The sequence below is a fragment of the Pristiophorus japonicus genome, chromosome 17 (genome assembly GCF_044704955.1).
Source record: "Pristiophorus japonicus isolate sPriJap1 chromosome 17, sPriJap1.hap1, whole genome shotgun sequence".
In the NCBI taxonomy this organism is placed as follows: domain Eukaryota; kingdom Metazoa; phylum Chordata; class Chondrichthyes; family Pristiophoridae; genus Pristiophorus; species Pristiophorus japonicus.
This window is the reverse complement of record NC_091993.1, coordinates 66599170-66618691: the sequence shown is the minus strand read 5'-3', so window position 1 is coordinate 66618691 and position 19522 is coordinate 66599170. Positions and strand designations below refer to the sequence as shown.

Genomic DNA, 19522 nt, shown 5'->3' with positions numbered 1-19522 from the left:
ACCGTGAACAGGCTTTAGATAAGCAGCACTCATGATTCACAGCATTACATACGATATATGGCACAGAAACAGGCAATTTGGCCCAACCAGTCCGTGCCGGTGTTTATGCTCCATTCGAGCCTCCTCCAATCTTTTCTAATCTAAATCTATCAGCATCACCCTCTATTCCCTTATCCCTCATATGCTTGTCTAGCCTCCCCTTAAATGCATCTACACTATTCACTTCAACCACTCCCTGTGGTAGCGAGTTCCACATTCTCACCTCTTTGGGTAAAGATGTTTCTTCTGAATTCCCTGTGGGATTTCTTGGTGACTATCTTATATTGATGGACTCTAGTTGTGCTCTTCATCACAAGTGGAAACATTCTCTCTGTGTCTACTCTATTAAAATCTGTCATAAATTAAAGACCTCTCTAAATTAGGTCACACCTCAGCCTTCTTTTTTCATAGAGAAAAAAGAGACCCGGCCTGTTCATACTTTCCTGATATGTATACCCTCGCATTTCTGGTATCACCCTTGCAAATCTTCTCTGCACCCTCTCCAGTGCTTCTATAACCTTTTTATATGACGACCAGAACTATATGCAGTACTCTAAGTGTGGTCTAACCAAGGTTTGATATAGGTTTAGCATAACTTCCCTACTTTTCAATTCTATACCTCTAGAAATAAACCCTAGTGCTTGGTTTGCTTTTTATATGGTCTTGCTAACCTGTGTCGCAACTTTTAGCGATTTGTGTACTTGTACTCAGAGTTTCCTTTGTTCCTCTACCCCACCTAGACTCACCCTTCAAGTAATAAGTGACCTCCCTATTCTTCCTTCCAAAATGTAACACCTCACATGTATGTTATACTTCATTTGCCAATTATATCCCATTCTGCAAGTTTATTCATGTCCTCCTGTAATTTGTTGCAGTCCTCCTCAGTATTGACTCTCGCCCCCATTTGGTGTCATCCACGAATTTGGAAATTGTGTTTTTGATTCCAAAGTCATTTATATAAATTGTGAACAGCAGTGCTCCCAGCACTGATCCTTGTGGAACACCACTGTCCACCTTCTGCCACTGTGAATAGCTATCATTTACCTCTACTCTCTACAACTTAGTTTTCCAACTTAGTGCAAAGATTTAATCTACTTTTACACAGCAATTTTTTTTAACCATATAAAATTAAATATATTTAAAAATAATTAATGAATTGGTCCTAATGCCAGAGGCAGAGGGCAAGATGGAGAGAGTGAGAGAAATAAGAGCAGATAAGCAGACCAAGAGACAAGCAATACCTTTTACCCCTACTCTCTGCTTACTGTCTTGAAGCCATGCTGCTACGAGTCCCCTGACTCCGCATTCTCTGACCTTGTTCATCAGTTAATTATGGAGCACCTTATCGAAGGCCTTTTGAAAATCTAAATAAATTACATCTCCCTCTTTACCATTGTCTACTCTCTCTGTTACCGCTTTAAAAAAATTCAGTCAGACTTTCCCTTTTGAAATCCCTGTTGACTATTCATTATTATATTTTTGGTTTCTAGATGTTCTTCTATTTTCTCCTTTAGTAGGGATTCCATTATTTTTTCTACCACCGATGTTAAGCTGACTGGTTAATAATTCCCTGGACATGTTCTATCCCCCTTCTTAAATATAGGTATTATGTTAGCTATCCACCAGTCCTCTGGCATGACACCTTTTTCTAACAAATTATTAATGTGTTGTAATGGGTCTGATATCTCTTCCTTAGATTCTTTTAAAATGCATGGATGCAATCCATCTGGACCAAAGCTTTTATCCGCTTTGCGTTTAATTAGTTTATTTAATATATCCCTTCTTTTTATTTTAAATGTACTTATCTCATTACTAATCTCATCATCCAATGTCATGTCCGCCTCGCTACCTCTTTCCTCCTTCGAAACGCTCCTCAAAACATATCTCTTTGTCAAAGCTTTTGGTCACCTGTGCTAACTTCTACTTATGCGGCTCAGTTCAAATTTTTATCTCCTGTGAAGCGCCTTGGGACATTTCACTATGTTAAAGGCACTATATAAATACAAGTTGCTGATGTTGTTTTTCTATCTCCGTTAAATACTGAAGCAAAATAATGATTTAATATTTCTGCCATCTCTCTATTGTTACCTGTGGTATTATGCTTAATGGCTCTATTCCTATCCCAACATTTCTTTTTTTATTGATGTGCCTGTAAAATATTTTACTATTTTATTTTATGTTCCTTGATAATTTAATTTCATAGTTCCTCTTTGCCTTCCGAATTGTTTTTTGACTTCTCTCCTAATCTTTTCGTATTCTCCTTTATCATGCACTCCTCTAATGTCTATGTACCCAATGTATGCTTCTTTCCTTATCCTCAATGGTTCCCTTATGGTTTATTCATCCATGGAGTTTCATTAGTGTTTAGTTTGTTCTTTCCTTTTAGTGGAATATATTGTTCCTGCACTCTGTCGAACACCGTTTTTAATGTTTCCCATTGCTGTTCGACATCGTTTTTTTGCAAATATTCTTGTCCATTTTATTTTCCCAAGTTCTATCCAAAGCCCCTCAAAAATCAGGTTTTCTCCAATTTATTATCCTGTTTTTTTCATACTTATGTCCTTCTCAATTATCATCTTAAAGCATGTTATATTATGGGCCAGATGATCTCTTACTTTTACTTCTCTTATCTGCTATGGTTCATTCCCCATCACTAGATCCCATAGCGAAACTTCCCTTGTTGGGCTTTTTACATATTGGGTTAGAATGGAGTCCTGTCCACATTGTAGGAACTCCATTCCTTTATCCCCTTTACCAACATCTTTTGTCTAATTAATATTGGGGTAGTTGAAATCCCCCATGATTATTATTCCATGGGTTAGAACCTCCACTTTTGTGCTTTTTGCCCAAAAATGCGGGATATTTCCGGCGTGGGCGGTAAAAAAGGGTTTTCAGATCGCCGGCTACTCGCCCATTCTCAAAACATCCAGTTTACATTTTTGAAATTGGGCGTTATCGTGAGTGATATCAAATGGGCGGTAGCGTTAAATTTTTTTGACCTTAGAAACATAGAAAATAGGTGCAGGAGTAGGCCATTCGGCCCTTCTAGCCTGCACCGCCATTCAATGAGTTCATGGCTGAACATTCAACTTCAGTACCCCATTCCTGCTTTCTCGCCATACCCCTTGATCCCCCTAGTAGTAAGGACCTCATCTAACTCCTTTTTGAATATATTTAGTGAATTGGCCTCAACAACTTTCTGTGGTAGAGAATTCCACAGGTTCACCACTCTCTGGGTGAAGAAGTTCCTCCGCATCTCGGTCCTAAATGGCTTACCCCTTATCCTTAGACTGTGACCTCTGGTTCTGGACTTCCCCAACATTGGGAACATTCTTCCTGCATCTAATCTGTCTAACCCCGTCAGAATTTTAAATGTTTCTATGAGGTCCCCTCTCATTCTTCTGAACTTCAGTGAATACAAGCCCAGTTGATCCAGTCTTTCTTGATAGGTCAGTCCCGCCATCCCAGGAATCAGTCTGGTGAACCTTCGCTGCACTCCCTCAATAGCAAGAATGTCCTTCCTCAGGTTAGGAGACCAAAACTGTACACAATACTCCAGGTGTGGCCTCACCAATGCCCTGTACAACTGCAGCAACACCTCCCTGCCCCTGTACTCAAATCCCCTTGCTATGAAGGCCAACATGCCATTTGCTTTCTTAACCGCCTGCTGCACCTGCATGCCAACCTTCAATGACTGATGTACCATGACACCCAGGTCTCGTTGCACCTCCCCTTTTCCTAATCTGTCACCATTCAGATAATAGTCTGTCTCTCTGTTTTTACCACCAAAGTGGATAACCTCACATTTATCCACATTATACTTCATCTGCCATGCATTTGCCCACTCACCTAACCTATCCAAGTCGCTCTGCAGCCTCACAGCATCCTCCTCGCAGCTCACACTGCCACCCAACTTAGTGTCATCTGCAAATTTGGAGATACTACATTTAATCCCCTCATCTAAATCATTAATGTACAGTGTAAACAGCTGGGGCCCCAGCACAGAACCTTGCGGTACCCCACTAGTCACTGCCTGCCATTCTGAAAAGTACCCATTTACTCCTACTCTTTGCTTCCTGTCTGACAACCAGTTCTCAATCCATGTCAGTACACTACCCCCAATCCCATGTGCTCTAACTTTGCACATCAATCTCTTGTGTGGGACCTTGTCGAACGCCTTCTGAAAGTCCAAATATACCACATCAACTGGTTCTCCCTTGTCCACTCTACTGGAAACATACTCAAAAAATTCCAGAAGATTTGTCAAGCATGATTTCCCTTTCACAAATCCATGCTGACTTGGACCTATCATGTCACCTCTTTCCAAATGCACTGCTATGACATCCTTAATAATTGATTCCATCATTTTACCCACTACCAATGTCAGGCTGACCGGTCTATAATTCCGTGTTTTCTCTCTCCCTCCTTTTTTAAAAAGTGGGGTTACATTGGCTACCCTCCACTCTATAGGAACTGATCCAGAGTCAATGGAATGTTGGAAAATGACTGTCAACGCATCCACTATTTCCAAGGCCACCTCCTTAAGTACTCTGGGATGCAGTCCATCAGGCCCTGGGGATTTATCGGCCTTTAATCCCATCAATTTCCCCAACACAATTTCCCGGCTAATAAGGATTTCCCTCAGTTCCTCCTCCTTACTCGGCCCCCCGACCCCTTTTATAACCGGAAGGTTGTTCGTGTCCTCCTTCGTGAATACCGAACCAAAGTACTTGTTCAATTGGTCCGCCATTTCATTGTACCCCGTTATGACTTCCCCTGATTCTGACTGCAGGGGACCTACGTTTGTCTTTACTAACCTTTTTCTCTTTACATATCTATAGAAACTTTTGCAATCCGTCTTAATGTTCCCTGCAAGCTTCTTCTCATACTCCATTTTCCCTGCCCTAATCAAACCCTTTGTCCTCCTCTGCTGAGTTCTACATTTCTCCCAATCCCCAGGTTCACTGCTATTTCTGGCCAATTTGTATGCCACTTCCTTGGCTTTAATACTATCCCTGATTTCCCTTGATAGCCACGGTTGAGCCACCTTCCCTTTTTTATTTCTATGCCAGACAGGAATGTACAATTGTTGTAGTTCATCCATGCGGTCTCTAAATGTCTGCCATTGCCCATCCACAGTCAACCCCTTAAGTATCATTCGCCAATCCATCCCAGCCAATTCACACCTCATATCTTCAAAGTTAGCCTTCTTTAAGTTCTGGACCATGGTCTCTGAATTAACTGTTTCATTCTCCATCCCAATGCAGAATTCCACCATATTATGGTCACTCTTCCCCAAGGGGCCTCGCACAACGAGATTGCTAATTAATCCTCTTTCATTACATAACACCCAGTCTAAGATGGCCTCCCCCCTTCTGCTGGAAAGTGTTGCCGTCCTTAGCAACGGCATGGCAACGCTCGATTCCTGCGACTCTGGATGTCAAGGGTCACCATGAAATGCGCAGAAGAGGAGACAGCGAGAGAGAGAGCTCAAAGGGACTGAAGGCATGGCTGGGTGTGGTGTGGCTGCTTTGGGAGGAAGGAGGGAGACTTTAGAGCTTCACAGCAAGAAGGCAAACAAAAAGTAGCTGTTACAAGCCACATATTTGACCGAATTTACCCTATAATGGAGAGAGAGGAGGAAGCATCACAGCACGATGTGGAGACTGATGCTGGAGAGAGCAGTGAGATGCGGGAGGAGCACATTGGAGGCCACAAAAGAGCCCGGAGGTTCTCGGACAAGGCAAATGCCCCCCTCCTGCAGGAGGTCGAGTCACGCTGGGGTGATTTGACACACGGAGGGCTTGGGAAGCCCACCCCAAAAGGCCGACCAGAGGATATGGACCGAGATAGCAGAGGTGGTCTCGTCGGTGACCAACGAGGTGCGGGAGGGCAACCAATGCCGCAAATGATGGAACGACCTTGTGGGATCCGCAGGAGTAAGTATTACATTGATTTACATGTACTTATGTATTTATATAATTTGATTTGTAACAGTCATGAGTGACTATCAGCAGATGTGAGGTCTTGCACTTTGACCGGAAATGTTTTACTCAAAGCCTGCGGTCACGGTGTAGGTCTTCAGGTAAAGAATGATAATAATTATAATAATCATGATTACATCTGTCGGTTATGTGTTGTATCAGTCTCTGTGACAGTACCTAGCAATGATATCACACAATGATCTCATGCCATGTCGTCCTGTCACCTTTTACAGAAGAAGCTATCGATGATGAGGTCCATGCAGAGGCGAACGGGTGGGGGGCCACCAGTCCCCAGTGACATCACAGAGATGGAGGAGCGAGTGCTGGCACTCATGGGGAAGCACCCCCGGACAGCCATGGATGCATCTGCAGACCCTGAAGTGATGCCACGTGAGTAAAGCTTACACCATTGCGTGATGTAACATCAATAGATGTCACAGCCACTCATACCCGAACAATCATATATGATAGATAATTTCTAAAAGTGTCATAGAAATAATGCTGGCCTAATGAAAATCATTGCAATGAAGAATGTGTTAATGGTCATGAAATGTGATATCTGTGATGATTTTGAGAGTGGTGGTGCTTTTGTCGTGCATATGCTGTGTGTAGCGCTGGACTCACCTTGTCACCCTAGCACCCACTTCTCCTCTTATAACCTCATTTGTGTCTTGCAGCTCAGCCAGCAGCGCAGGCCCAGGCAAGGCCACAGAGGCCAGAAGGAGGGGGCACGGGGCAGGAGTTGGCATACGATCCTACTACATCTGGTGCTGAGGAGCTCCGATTGTCGGCCATCAATCCGCTGGGTCAATTCTCGACAGATGAGAGCGTGGACTTCGAAGAACCTGCATCGCCACGCTCCAGAACCCATTCCACACCAAGGCCAACTATTGGCCCTCCGGTCATTCCCGCCTCCACTCTGGAGCTGCCAGCCCCAAGCACCTCTCCACAGGGTACCCTATTTGTCCCCAGGATGATGCCGACCCCGCAGAGGCCTCGTAGACACGGCAGGTCTGTTCCACGTGCGCAATATGACAGCAGAGAGATGGTACAGTTGTCCAGGAGGACTGTAGACATTGGTGACCAGCTCATCGGCATATCCCGACACCTGGCCACTATGACCGAGTACATTCCGTACCAGGAACACTGCTGCCACAGGCCTCCCAGTGGTCCCCGAGTGCGGCACTCCACCCCTAGATTCCGCACCACCACTGCGAACGACAGATGAGAGCAAGGACCAAGATCCTGCTTCTGCATCTGCGAATGTTGGCCCCTCGGCACGCCCCGCACCCGTACCTGTGCAACCAATGCATCTGCCTTCATCTCCCCCAATGAGGCACCCTCTGAGGAGCTCCTCGGCCAGGTGCTGTGGAGCGAGGAGGGGAAGGGGTAGGGGTGGGGAGAAGAAAGAAAGGGGGAAGGAAAGTGAGGTGCATGTGCGCAGGTGATGGCTCTGTTATATCTCCATCTTGGTGTGTGCAATTTATTGCAATGTATGGGGGCTGGGGACCACGCTCCTGGTTTGCCTTTGTATTCTGTGTTGCTGGACATGTTGAACATGTGATTTATGTCAATGTTGGAAAAAGTGCGGTGTGGGCAGGGGTTGGGTGTTATTGGCTGTGATACTTATGATTTCAGACCAATGTTGGTATTAAACTTTTGTTATTGAACATAACCTTGATGCGCAGTGTCTCAGATAGCTGGACCGTTACACAATGGTGATTCCTTACCATGAAAGGGTTAAATACAACTTAGCATCAATCAATGTAAACTTTAACTGGCACCAAGGTGATGGGCACCATTGATGTCTGAGCTGCACACACACAGCAGTGTGTCAGCATTGTCACTCACATCAGCGCTCTTTCAGGCAAATCTTTCCGATATCAGCTCCTCACGTAAGAGTGGGATTTAACAAATGCCAATCACACCTTAAAATTACATACAGAGTAGTAAACACATTCCTACATCTAGAACAGCATTCCAATGAACACCAGTGGTGTGATTGGCATTTGTTTGGGTAAATATGCTCTTTACAACAAAAAACAGCGAGCGGGTGTTAATATTGAATCTCGGCGTTAATTCCGTGCGGAAAGTAATGCTGGGTGATATTATGGGTGTTGAATTCGCCCATTCTGCTGATTCCGCCCAAAAAAAGTGGACGGGCAGTAATATTTTTTCTTGCCGTTAAGCCCATTGGGAAAATAACGCTCGACGATAAGTCTCCTAAAAAAAGTCCGTCAGTTTCCATTTTGTGCCAGAATGGCCGATATATAGGCGTTATATGTCATTTCAGCAGTAAAATGGGCGTTAAGTGAGCGTTAAGCATGCAAAAAAAGTGGAGGTTCTAGCCCCATTACTCATTTCCCTAACTTGACTGCATATTTCTTCCTCCCTTCCACTTTTAGGTGGTCTGTAGACTATACCTATTAGTGTGATTGATCCTTTATTATCTTTTATATCTGTCCATATGGATTCTATTTTTGTCCTGAGAAGTTCTTTATATGTACGTTCTAGATGTAGGAATGTGTTTACTACTCTGTATGTAATTTTAAGGTGAATGTGTTGAAACAATAATACATGTAGTTAATTGTCAGACATATTACTGTCCCTGGCTTTTCAAATTAAAAAGGATATGGATTATGCAACACTGCACACCTGTTGTGTGTCAGGTTTATTAGAGCACTGAAACAATGTGAATGAGGGCAGGTCCAAGAATGCATTCAGAGTGCATTAACAGCATTCCAGACCCTCCATGCACATTCAAAATAGGCACTTCAAAGACTGAACAGCCTCTTGGAAGAGGGAGCACAATCGTTTGTGCAGCAGAGGGGAACAGAAAAGCATTTCACATCTCTAGGTTGACATTAGAAAAAGGAAGGTTTGCATTGTTGGAGATCAAGGGAAGATGTTATCAATGAAGCAAGATAGGCCTTGTGGAAGGAGACGGCTGTGACTGTAAGTGGGACCTCCATAACCCAAGGACTCCCTTACAGTGTCAGAAGAAGTTTAATGACTTCACGAGGCTGGCAAAGGTAAGAGTGTTTTTAGATGAATTACAGGGCAGTTAACTGAATCACAGAGAAATAAATAGATGTTCCACTGCACAATAGTCAAACAATACCCATTGGGATATCACATGGTACCATGTCCCTTGTCCAAGATACAAAGTCACTTGACATCACCCATGCCAATTGTCTCACATCCTGTAATGCCTGCCAACAGAATGTCTTTGCTCCCTTAAACCCACCATTAGTACCATCCATTCCATCAATCCTGGCAGATTATGACTACAGGATCTGGAGACTGCAGCAGCCAATTAACATTGTACATTCCACCCACAGGAGAAGATGGCACACAATGCCAGAGAGCGGTAGGCACTGAGGGAGGAGGTGTCAACATCTGGCATTCAACACTTCATGAAGAGGAATGACAATCAATGCCTTCCACTTTGACCTGGCAGTTGAGGATGGAGATATGGGAGTCACTGTCCTGTCAGTAGGTTTGTGAGAACGTGTTCCTTTCTTTATTTGATATTCCTATGAATTCCTCAGCCTCTCCTCCAACTACCACTTTCCTCACACGATATTCCCAAAGTAACTGATTAAGTTAGAATGTAGCTCAAGCAGACAGATGTAGTTGAGCGGAGGTTATTTCCCCTCACAACAGCAACACAGAGGAGCAGCTTCTGGAGCTGAGGTGATAACGCTTTAACCCCATGTCCATGCCACCTGAGAGTGGAGGGTCATTATAGCCCTGTCTGCGAGGGTGGGGTGAATATAGCCCTGCCTGTGAGGGGAGGGGGGGGTTGACTATAGCCCTGCATCTGTGGGTAGGATTATTATAGCCCTGTCTGTGAGGGTGGGGTGAGTATCGCCTTACCTTTGTGGGTGGGGTGAGTATAGCCCTGTCTCTATGGGTGGGGTGAATGTAGCCTTTTCTCGAGGGTGGGGTGAATACAGCCCTGACTGTGAGCAAGGGGTGAATAAAGCCCTGTCTGTGAGGGTGGGGTGAATAAAGTCCTGTCTCTGTGGGCAGGCAGAACCCAGCTCTACACTGTTGCAAGCCTGGGGTTTGCTGTTATAATGTCACAGGAGTTGATGTACTCCTCATCCCATGTCAGGACATTGATTCCAAAGATGTGAGCAATTGTAAGACATGTAAGTGAAGTAGCGTAGAGCTGAGGCTTCACTATGCAGTAATTGGTTAATAGATATGTATGGCATCCTGACATTCTTTACCAGTTAACCTGTACTTACTCTGATTCAATGCTAATGCAGGGGCATAAATGACAATCCCAGTGTACAGCACCTGTAAAAAGACATCCAATATCATTATTCAATATTTTCACCCAGAGCCATATTAAATCAATGACTTCACCCACTTGATGCAATTAATGAGGCTTCACGAGACTATGCCACTGTCTCAGTACGGGAGGGTGTGAGCTGACTGAAACACGAGGAGTTAGTTGCAATCCTCCAATTTTCTCCTTACTTTCTCTCTGGGAGCCACTAAGTCAGCTTTTTCATCTCCTGTTATATTACCCAGATGGTCAGTCTTTGTGAGTGAGCCTCGACAGTGAGTGTCAGCAGGTTATTTGATTGAGACAGGCAGCTTTGGAACCTTGGCTGATTTTCCCCTCACTAAGCCAGACAAAGTAAAATCTAAAATAAAAACAGAATATGCTGGGTAACTCAGCAGGTCAGGAAGCAACTGTTGGGGGAGAATGATTCACGTCTGAAATGTTAATTCCGTTTCTCCACAGAAGCTGCCTGACTTGTTGAGTTTGTCTGCTAGTTTCTGTTTTTATTTTGCTTTTGTTGAAGTAAAATCTAAAGTGTCTTGGATATAATTGAACAGTTAGTGTAGTATGAGCTTGGATTTGGGACTCACTGTTTGAATGATAAAGAAAGAGGTCCCTATGAGGCGAGCTGTTTTGTTGAATCTCATACCTAAATACTGGAGAGAGAAAGACAGTTAGTGCCCAGCAACTTATATTTACAATGGTTCTCTAAATGTTCCAAGAATGGTGAGCTGTTTGGTTGAATGGGTTGTTTGTTTTTCTGTCCACTGGGTTCAGTTGGGGACTGGGTTCAGTTGGGGATTGAGTCAGATGGGGATTGGGTTCAGATGGGGATCGGGTTCAGTTGGGGACTGGGTTCAGTAGGGGACTAGGTAAAGTTTGGATTGGATTCAGTTGGAGAATGGAATCAGTTGGGGACTGGGTCCAGTTGGGGACTGGGTCCAGTTGGGGACTGGGTCCAGTTGGGGACTGGGTCCAGTAGGGGATTGAGTCAGATGGGGATCGGGTTCAGTTGGGGACCGGGTTCAGTTGGGGACCGGGTTCAGTTGGGGACCGGGTTCAGTTGGGGACCGGGTTCAGTTGGGGACCGGGTTCAGTTGGGGACCGGGTTCAGATGGGGACCGGGTTCAGATGGGGACCGGGTTCAGATGGGGACCGGGTTCAGATGGGGACCGGGTTCAGATGGGGACCGGGTTCAGATGGGGACCGGGTTCAGATGGGGACCGGGTTCAGATGGGGACTGGGTTCAGTTGGTGATTGGATTCAATTGGGGACTGGGTTCAGTTGGGGATCGGGTTCAGATGGGGACTGGGTTCAGATGGGGACTGGGTTCAGATGGGGACTGGGTTCAGATGGGGACTGGGTTCAGATGGGGACTGGGTTCAGATGGGGACTGGGTTCAGATGGGGACTGGGTTCAGATGGGGACTGGGTTCAGATGGGGACTGGGTTCAGATGGGGACTGGGTTCAGATGGGGACTGGGTTCAGTTGGGGATCGGGTTCAGTTGGGGATCGGGTTCAGTTGGGGATCGGGTTCAGTTGGGGATCGGGTTCAGTTGGGGATCGGGTTCAGTTGGGGATTGGATTCATTTGGAGACTGGTTTCAGTAGGGGATTGGGTTCAGTTGGGGATCGGGTTCAGTTGGGGATCGGGTTCAGTTGGGGATTGGATTCATTTGGAGACTGGTTTCAGTAGGGGATTGGGTTCAGTTGGGGACTGGGTTCAGTTGGGGGTCGGGTTCAATTGGGGGCTGGGTTCAGTCGGGGACGGGGTTCAGTCGGGGACGGGGTTCAGTCGGGGGTTGGGTTCAGTCGGGGGTTGGGTTCAGTCGGGGGTTGGGTTCAGTCGGGGGTTGGGTTCAGTCGGGGGTTGGGTTCAGTCGGGGGTTGGGTTCAGTCGGGGGTTGGGTTCAGTCGGGGGTTGGGTTCAGTCGGGGGTTGGGTTCAGTCGGGGGTTGGGTTCAGTCGGGGGTTGGGTTCAGTCGGGGGTTGGGGGTTGGGTTCAGTTGGGCACTGGGTTCTGAAGAATGTGCAAAATTCACAATAAGCCCCCACTATTTGGGCTCATTCGAAAGGAAATTAAATTTGCGATTATCTCCCGAAAAGTATGGAACTCTAAAGTGCTTATGAAAGAAACTATGAACTTCAACAGAATTTTGGATTTTAAAAGACAAACTCAAGGCTGCGGGCGGGCCTAAGGAACTAGCAGGAGACTGTCTGTTTAAGTGAGGCCACCTGGGTGTGAGGACTAAGCTAACCTGTCTGGAGAAATGCGTATTCGAGAATCCTTCCCCCACAAGAAACATTTACATCATAAAATCACCCAGGGGTAGCTACCCATCAACATGGGTCTGGAAAACCATTTCAGCATATACATCACAAAGAAGCCCAATACAGCCTGTATGCGAAAGACTGAGCACAAAAGGACATTGCAATTACCAAACTAATATTTCCATAGGGAAACAGTTTTCGAACATCAACTCACCCAAAACATATCAACTTTTAACGAGCCCGCCAAAATATTACAAAGATGAGCCAAGCCCGCTAAATTTATACAAAGGATTTTGAACAGATTTGACGCCATGATTAGAAACATTGAAATCATATAACTGGCCCCCTGTCCCAACGGAGGATGTGACATACTTGGATATACAACAGAGACCACGCTTGTGTCATCAAGACAAGGAGAGAAACTAACTTCTCCAGCCTTGAAGTCCTGAAGTCCTGAAGGAAGGAAGAACATCACCATCGCGGCAGCAACTGACCACAGTCAACGTTGTATCAACCAAAAAACCACCGCGATCGACCAAACTCGAACCAAACTCCAACGGGAAAAAAACCCGAAGAATCAAAATATTTCCACTCTACAATCTAATCCTGACCTACCAATGGGTAAAACATTACCTAAAAGACTGTAGAAACCTATTTCTAACAATGAAAACCAGGTACTTACCCCATAGATCCAAAACACACCTTACCGCATCAGCAGACTCAACCCAACTGAAGATTGCGCAGCTAGAAGTCTCCTCCGACATTCGGGGTACGGCAAGCAGACCCTATCGCATCCAGCGAACCCCGAAACCGCGATCTACCGTTAACTGCCAAAAGGATTGGCAAGTCCCTGCCTGCCCTGGAGTCAAACCTAGCTAGAATTAGGTATTGGGAGGTGGGATGTATGATTCTACTGTAACCCCCTTTGAATGTGTAGTGTATGGTTTTTTAATTAGAGTGACTATAAGTTTGACGTTGTACCTTTCCTTGTATTGTCCTTTCTTGTAAGTTTGGCCTTTTATTTTCTTACTAGAGTGATAAGCTTGTATCACCTTGACTGTAATTAAAACAAAGTTCTTTTGCATCAAACCAGTCACCTTTGCACTTTTGTCACACCCCCCAAATAAATCCAGAGCCTAGAACCCAAGGGAGTGGGAGCGATTCGAACCGCTCAAGTTGGTCAGAAGGGAACCTGACCCCCTCATAGAGACCACCCCCTTACAGTTCAGTTGGGGACTGGAGTTCACTTGGGGACTGGAGTTCACTTGGGGACTGGGTTCTGGGTTCAGTCGGGGACTGGGCTCAGTTGGGGACTGGGTTCTGGGTTCAGTCGGGGACTGGGCTCAGTCGGGGACTGGGTTCAGTCGGGTTCTGGGTTCAGTTGGGGACGGGGCTCAGTTGGGGACGGGGCTCAGTTAGGGACGGGGCTCAGTTGGGGACGGGGCTCAGTTGGGGACGGGGCTCAGTTGGGGACGGGGCTCAGTTGGGGACGGGGCTCATAATGGATTCACTGGATGATTGCTGTTATTCTCCTATTCTGCATGGTCTTCCTTTGTGTGTGTACTGTGTTCATTTTTGGGAACAACACATCAGGAAGGATATATTGGAGAGGATACCAAGGCTTAAGGCGTTAAAATCACGAGGACTGTTTGCAAAATCTTGGCTTGTTATCCCTTGGGCTGGATTTTCTGTCTTCTGCTGCCCCCATTAGTGCCCCAGAGGGCCGGCAATGGTGGAGGTAAGCACTTTCGGGCGAGTGGCCAGATTCCAGCGCCCCGCCGGGGCATTCGGTGCCGGTTTTGAGGGGATGTCGGAGCATTACCGCTCAGGAGAGACGAGCCGGTCTGCAACACCCCTGGTTGAGACATCGGCTCGATATTTGGTTGGTGTCCGATCCGTAGCGCCTCCTCGTGGGAATGCCTGTGAAAGCTGTAGCGGCTGCAGTGAGGTAAGTAATGTCGACTTGAGGTAAATGATTGTTTTTTATTTTTTTATTTTTGTGATTTATGTTGTGGTGGCGTGAGTTATGTATTGGGAATGTTTTGGGGATTTTTTCAGATTTTTTTTCCACGGAAGCCTCTCAGTGTGCTCGGAGGCCAGCTGTTTACCTCGGGATTTCCATTTTTCAGCCGCCCTAGCGCAATAAATGAAATAGGAGGTGGGTGGGGTGGCTTGACCCACCCACCTCCATGGCACGAACCTGGTATTGCAGTACTTCCAGGAACGGTGCTTGGGCTCTAGGCCTTTTGGCTAAGAGCATTAGCGCAGGGTGATCCTTGATGTGTGCAAGGTGACCTCTGGCGTTTGTGATCTGACAAAGAATTAGAAATATTGGCTACGATTTTTTTTTTAAAAATGAGGTGCGGAACGTCTCCCTTAATGCTCCACTCCACACTCAGGATCCCAGCTGATGAAGTTTGTGGCTGAAGATGCAAACCATTTCCTGGCGCAAAGTGTACCGCCCCGCCCAGGTTAATGCCGCAACAGAACTGCAACCAAATTTCTCTTCCCTTGAGTTCAGACGGTTGAGGTGCGATGTTATCGAGGTATTTAAAATGATTAAATGATTTGATAAGGTAGATGCAGAAAAACTATTTCCTCTGGTGGGGGAATCCAGAACAAAAGGGCAAAATCTTAAAAATTAGAGCTGGACCATTAAGAGTGAAATCAGAAAGTATGTTTTCACACAAAGTAGAGAAATCTGGAAATCACTCCCCAAATGGCTGTGGATATTAGGAGACAATTGGAATTTAAGACAAATCAATAGATTTTTATTAGACAAGAGTATCAAAGGATATGAAACAAAGGTGAGTAAATGGAGTTGAAGTACAGATTAGCTGTGGCCTCATTGAATGGCAAAACAGGCTCAAGGGACAGAATAGCTTCCTCCTGTTCCTATGCTCTCCTCAGTGAGATTCCCTCTGATGCAGTGAGAGGATTTTGAAGATAAGATATAAGCCTCTTGTGCTTTGCCCAGCTTTCAGAAGATGGCTCCCTGAGATGCTGCATATTTTTAGGGTGATAATTTCCCTTGCCATCACCAAGGGACTACTTCTTGTCTGCTTTAATCTATAAGGATAAAAAGATTTCCCAGGTTTCTCGGGATCCAGTTTTCTTCTCTTTTCCTGGAGGTAAAGAGAACTGCATGGGGATTGACATTTCTATCGGGAAGGAATTTACGATAGTGGATGACTAGTGGTGTCCCGCAGGGGCCTCAACAATTCATAGTATTTATTAACAACTTGGATGATGGGATAGAAAGCCATATAGCCACATTTGCCGATGACACAAAGATCGGCGGCATTGTAGGCAGTATAGATGAAAGTATAAAATTACAAAGGGATATTGATGGATTAAGTGAATTGGCAAAACTGGCAAATGGATTTCAATGTAGGCAAATGTGAGGCCATCCTTTGGATCTAAAAAGGATAACACAGGGTACTTTCTAAATGGTAAAAAGCTAATAACAGTGGATGTCCAAAGAGACTTGGCGGTTTAGGTACATAGATCATTAAAATGTCATGAACAGATACAGAAAATAGTCAAAAAGGCTAATGGAATGCTGGCCTTTATATCTCGAAGTCTAGGGGCCGATATTCAGGGAAGGACCGTTACTGCTCGTTTGTGGCGGCCATACGGCGGAATCCCGCGGTTGGTGTTTTGTGGTCAACTGTTCGCCCTGATCTAAATTCAGGTTGGGGAATTTTTTGGCCTTTCCCCACTTCTGCCTCGCTGCTGCCGACCGCCGCAAGCACGTCATAAAAGCACGCACCACCTCTATCCCTCACCTCCATTTTATTCTGACCCAAATTCAGCAAAATAAAATCGATGCCCTGCTGCGCAGTGCCCCCGACAGCTTTTTCTGTTGGTGCATCTTGTCTCCTTTCTCTCGGCCCTGGCATTGCAGCGGAAATTAAAGGGGAGGGCCGAATGTCACGGCTGCAATATAATTATTTTTGTCGGCCGATTTCCATGTTGGCCGGACTATTCTGTCCCCAGGTTTGGCCGGGCCACCAACAGGCAGCCTAGCACCCGCTTTTGGATGCCAGGCCGCTGGCCCGGCCGAAACCCTCCCTGGTGGTCCAGTAGCCGAAGTTAAAAAATTGCTGATGCTCTCCCCTTTAACGGAAGGGAGAGAGCATGGTGATGCACACGCGCTGTGACATCACCACTGCTCCGCCGCTGATTTCCGCCTCTCAGCCTCACTTACTGCCGCATCTCTGACCCCTTTATGACCGACTTCTGGTCCAGCGTAAAAAAAACTTCAGAGACCTGAAAATGGATCGGACGGCCACCTCCACGCTTCCGGTGATAAAAACAGGTAAGAAATCATAGGTGCGCCAGCTTTCTGACGTGCCTGAATTAAGGCCCCCTAGACTACAAGTGGGTAGAAGTTATGCTGCAGCTGTACAAAATCCTGGTTAGACCACATCTGGAGCATTGTGAGCAGTGCTGGGCACCACACCTTGGCCTTGGAGGGAGTGCAGTGTAGGTTTACCAGAATGATACCTGGACTTCAAGGATTAAGTTACGAGGAGAGATTAAACAAATTAGGGTTGTATTCCCTAGAATTTAGGTGGTTAAGGAAAGGGTGATCTGATCGAAGTTTTCAAGATATTAAGGGGACCAGACAGGATAGGTAGAGAGAAACTATCTCTGCTGGTTGGGGATTCTAGGACTAGGGGGCATAGTCTAAAGATTAGAGTCAGACATTTCAGGAGTGAAATTAGGAAACACTTCTACACAAGGGTAGTAGAAGTTTGCAACTCTCTTCTGCAAATGACAATTGATGCTTGAACATTTGTTAATTTTAAATCAGAGATTGATAGCTTTTTATTAACCAAAGTTATTTGGGATATGGGCCAAAGGCGGGTATGGAGTTAGGTCGCAGATCTGCCATCGGAACGATGGCATAGTGGTAATATCGCTGGACTAGTAAATTATAGGCCTGGATGAATGATCCAGTGATATTTCAAATCCTACCATGGCAGCTGGGGGAATTTAAATTCAGTTAATCAAATAAATCTGAAATAAAAGTGATCATGAAACTACCGGATTGTCGTAAACACCCATCTGGTTCACTAATGTCTTTTCAGACAGCAATGTGTTTGACTCTTAGCTACCCTCTGAAATGGCCTAGCAAGCCACGCCACTCAGTTGTACACAACCGCTACGAAAAAAATAATAAAAATAAAACCAGGCAGACCACCCGGCATCGGCATCGACCTCAGCTATGGACATGACAGTAGCACACCCAGCCCAGTCAACCCTGCAAACTCCTTCTCACCAACATCTGGGGACTTGTGCCAAAAATGGGAGAGCTGTCCAACAGCCTGACATAGTCATACTCACAGAATCATACTTTTCAGCCAATGTCCCAGCCTCTTCCATCACCATCCCTGGATATGTCCTGTCCCACCAGCAGGATAGACCCACCAGGGGTGGCGACACAGTGCTATATAGCTGGGAGGGAGTGGCCCTGGGAGTCCTCAACATTGACTCGAGACCCGATGAAGTCTATTGGCTTCAGGTCAAGCAAGGGCAAGGAAACCTCCTGCTGATTATCACTTACTGCCCTCCCTCAGCTGATGAATCAGTACTCCTCCATGTTGAGCACCACTTGGAAGAAGCACTGAGAGTAGCAAGGACACAGAATGTACTCCAGGTGGGGACATCAATGTCCATTATCAAAACTGGCTTGGTAGCACCAGAACTGACCGAGCTGGCCGAGTCCTGAAGGACATAGCTGCCAGACTGGGCCTGCAGCAGGTGGTGAGAGAACAAACATGAGGGAAAACGTAATAGACCTCGTTCTCATTAATCTACCTGCCGCAGATACATCTGTCCATGACAGTACTGGTAGCAGCGACCACCACACAGTCACTGTGGAGACGGAGTCCTGCCTTCACACTGAGGACACCATCCATCGTGTTGTGTGGCACTACCACCAAGCTAAACGGGATAGATTCAGAACAGATCTAGCAGCTCAAAACTGGGCATCCATGAGGCACTGTGGGCCAACAGCAACAGCAGAATTATACTCCACCACAATCTATAACCTCATGGCCCGGCATATCCCTCATGCTACCATTACCATCAAGCCAGGGGACCAACTGTGGTTCAATGTGGAGTGCAGAAGAGCATGTCAAGAGCCGCACCAGATGTACCTAATAATTAGGTGCCAACCTGGGGAAGCTGCAACACAGGACTACATGCATTCTAAAAAGCGGAAGCAGCATGCGAGAGAGAAGGCTAAGCGATCCCACAACGAACGGATCAGATTAAAGCTCTGTAGTCCTGCCACATCCAGTCATGAATGGTGGTGGACCTTAAACAACTAATGGGTGGAGGAGACTCCTGAATATCCCCGTCCTCAACGATGGCGGAGCCCAGCACGTGAGTGCAAAAGACAAGGCTAAAGCGTTTACAACCATCTTTAGCCAGAAGTGCCGAGTGGATGATCCATATCGGCCTCTGCCTGAGGTCCCCTCCATCACAGAAGCCAGTCTTCAGCCAATTCAATTTACTCCACGTGATATGAAGAAAAGGCTGAGCACACTGCATTTAGCAAAGGCTATGGGCCCCAGCAACATCCCAGCTGTTGTGCTGAAGATTGTGCTCCAGAACTAGCCGCGCCTCTAGCCAAGTAGTTCCAGTACAACACTGGCATCTATCCGACAATGTGGAAAACTGCTCAGGTATGTCCTGTCCACAAAAAGCAGGACAAATCCAATCCAGCCAATTACCGCCCCATCAGTCTACTCTCAATCATCAGCAAAGTGATGGAAGGTGTCGTCGACAGTGCTATCAAGCGGCACTTACTCACCAATAATCTGCTCACCGATACCCAGTTTGAGTTCTGCTGGGACCACTCGGCTCCAAACCTCATTACAGCCTTGGTCCAAACATGGACAAAAGAGCTGAATTCC

The 19522-nt window shown here is 46.1% G+C and overlaps 1 protein-coding gene across 11 annotated transcripts in view; it reads right to left on the bottom strand.

Moving 5' to 3' along the window:
- Nucleotides 1-19522, bottom strand: part of LOC139227771 (sodium-coupled monocarboxylate transporter 1-like) — a 100801-nt gene that overhangs the window by 77978 nt on the left and 3301 nt on the right. For 8 of the 11 annotated variants that reach the window (XM_070858793.1, XM_070858784.1, XM_070858786.1 and 5 more), the window contains exons 3-4: nt 10914-10979; nt 10280-10331 (exon numbers count right to left, since the gene is read on the bottom strand). The exons of 1 other annotated variant lie outside the window; for it this stretch is intronic. In XM_070858793.1, coding sequence (XP_070714894.1) covers nt 10280-10331; nt 10914-10979 — 118 coding nt within the window. Of the gene's footprint in view, nt 1-10279; nt 10332-10913; nt 10980-13574; nt 13832-19522 lie in introns of those variants that run through there. 2 more of the 11 variants (XM_070858792.1, XM_070858787.1) reach the window with 2 other exon arrangements.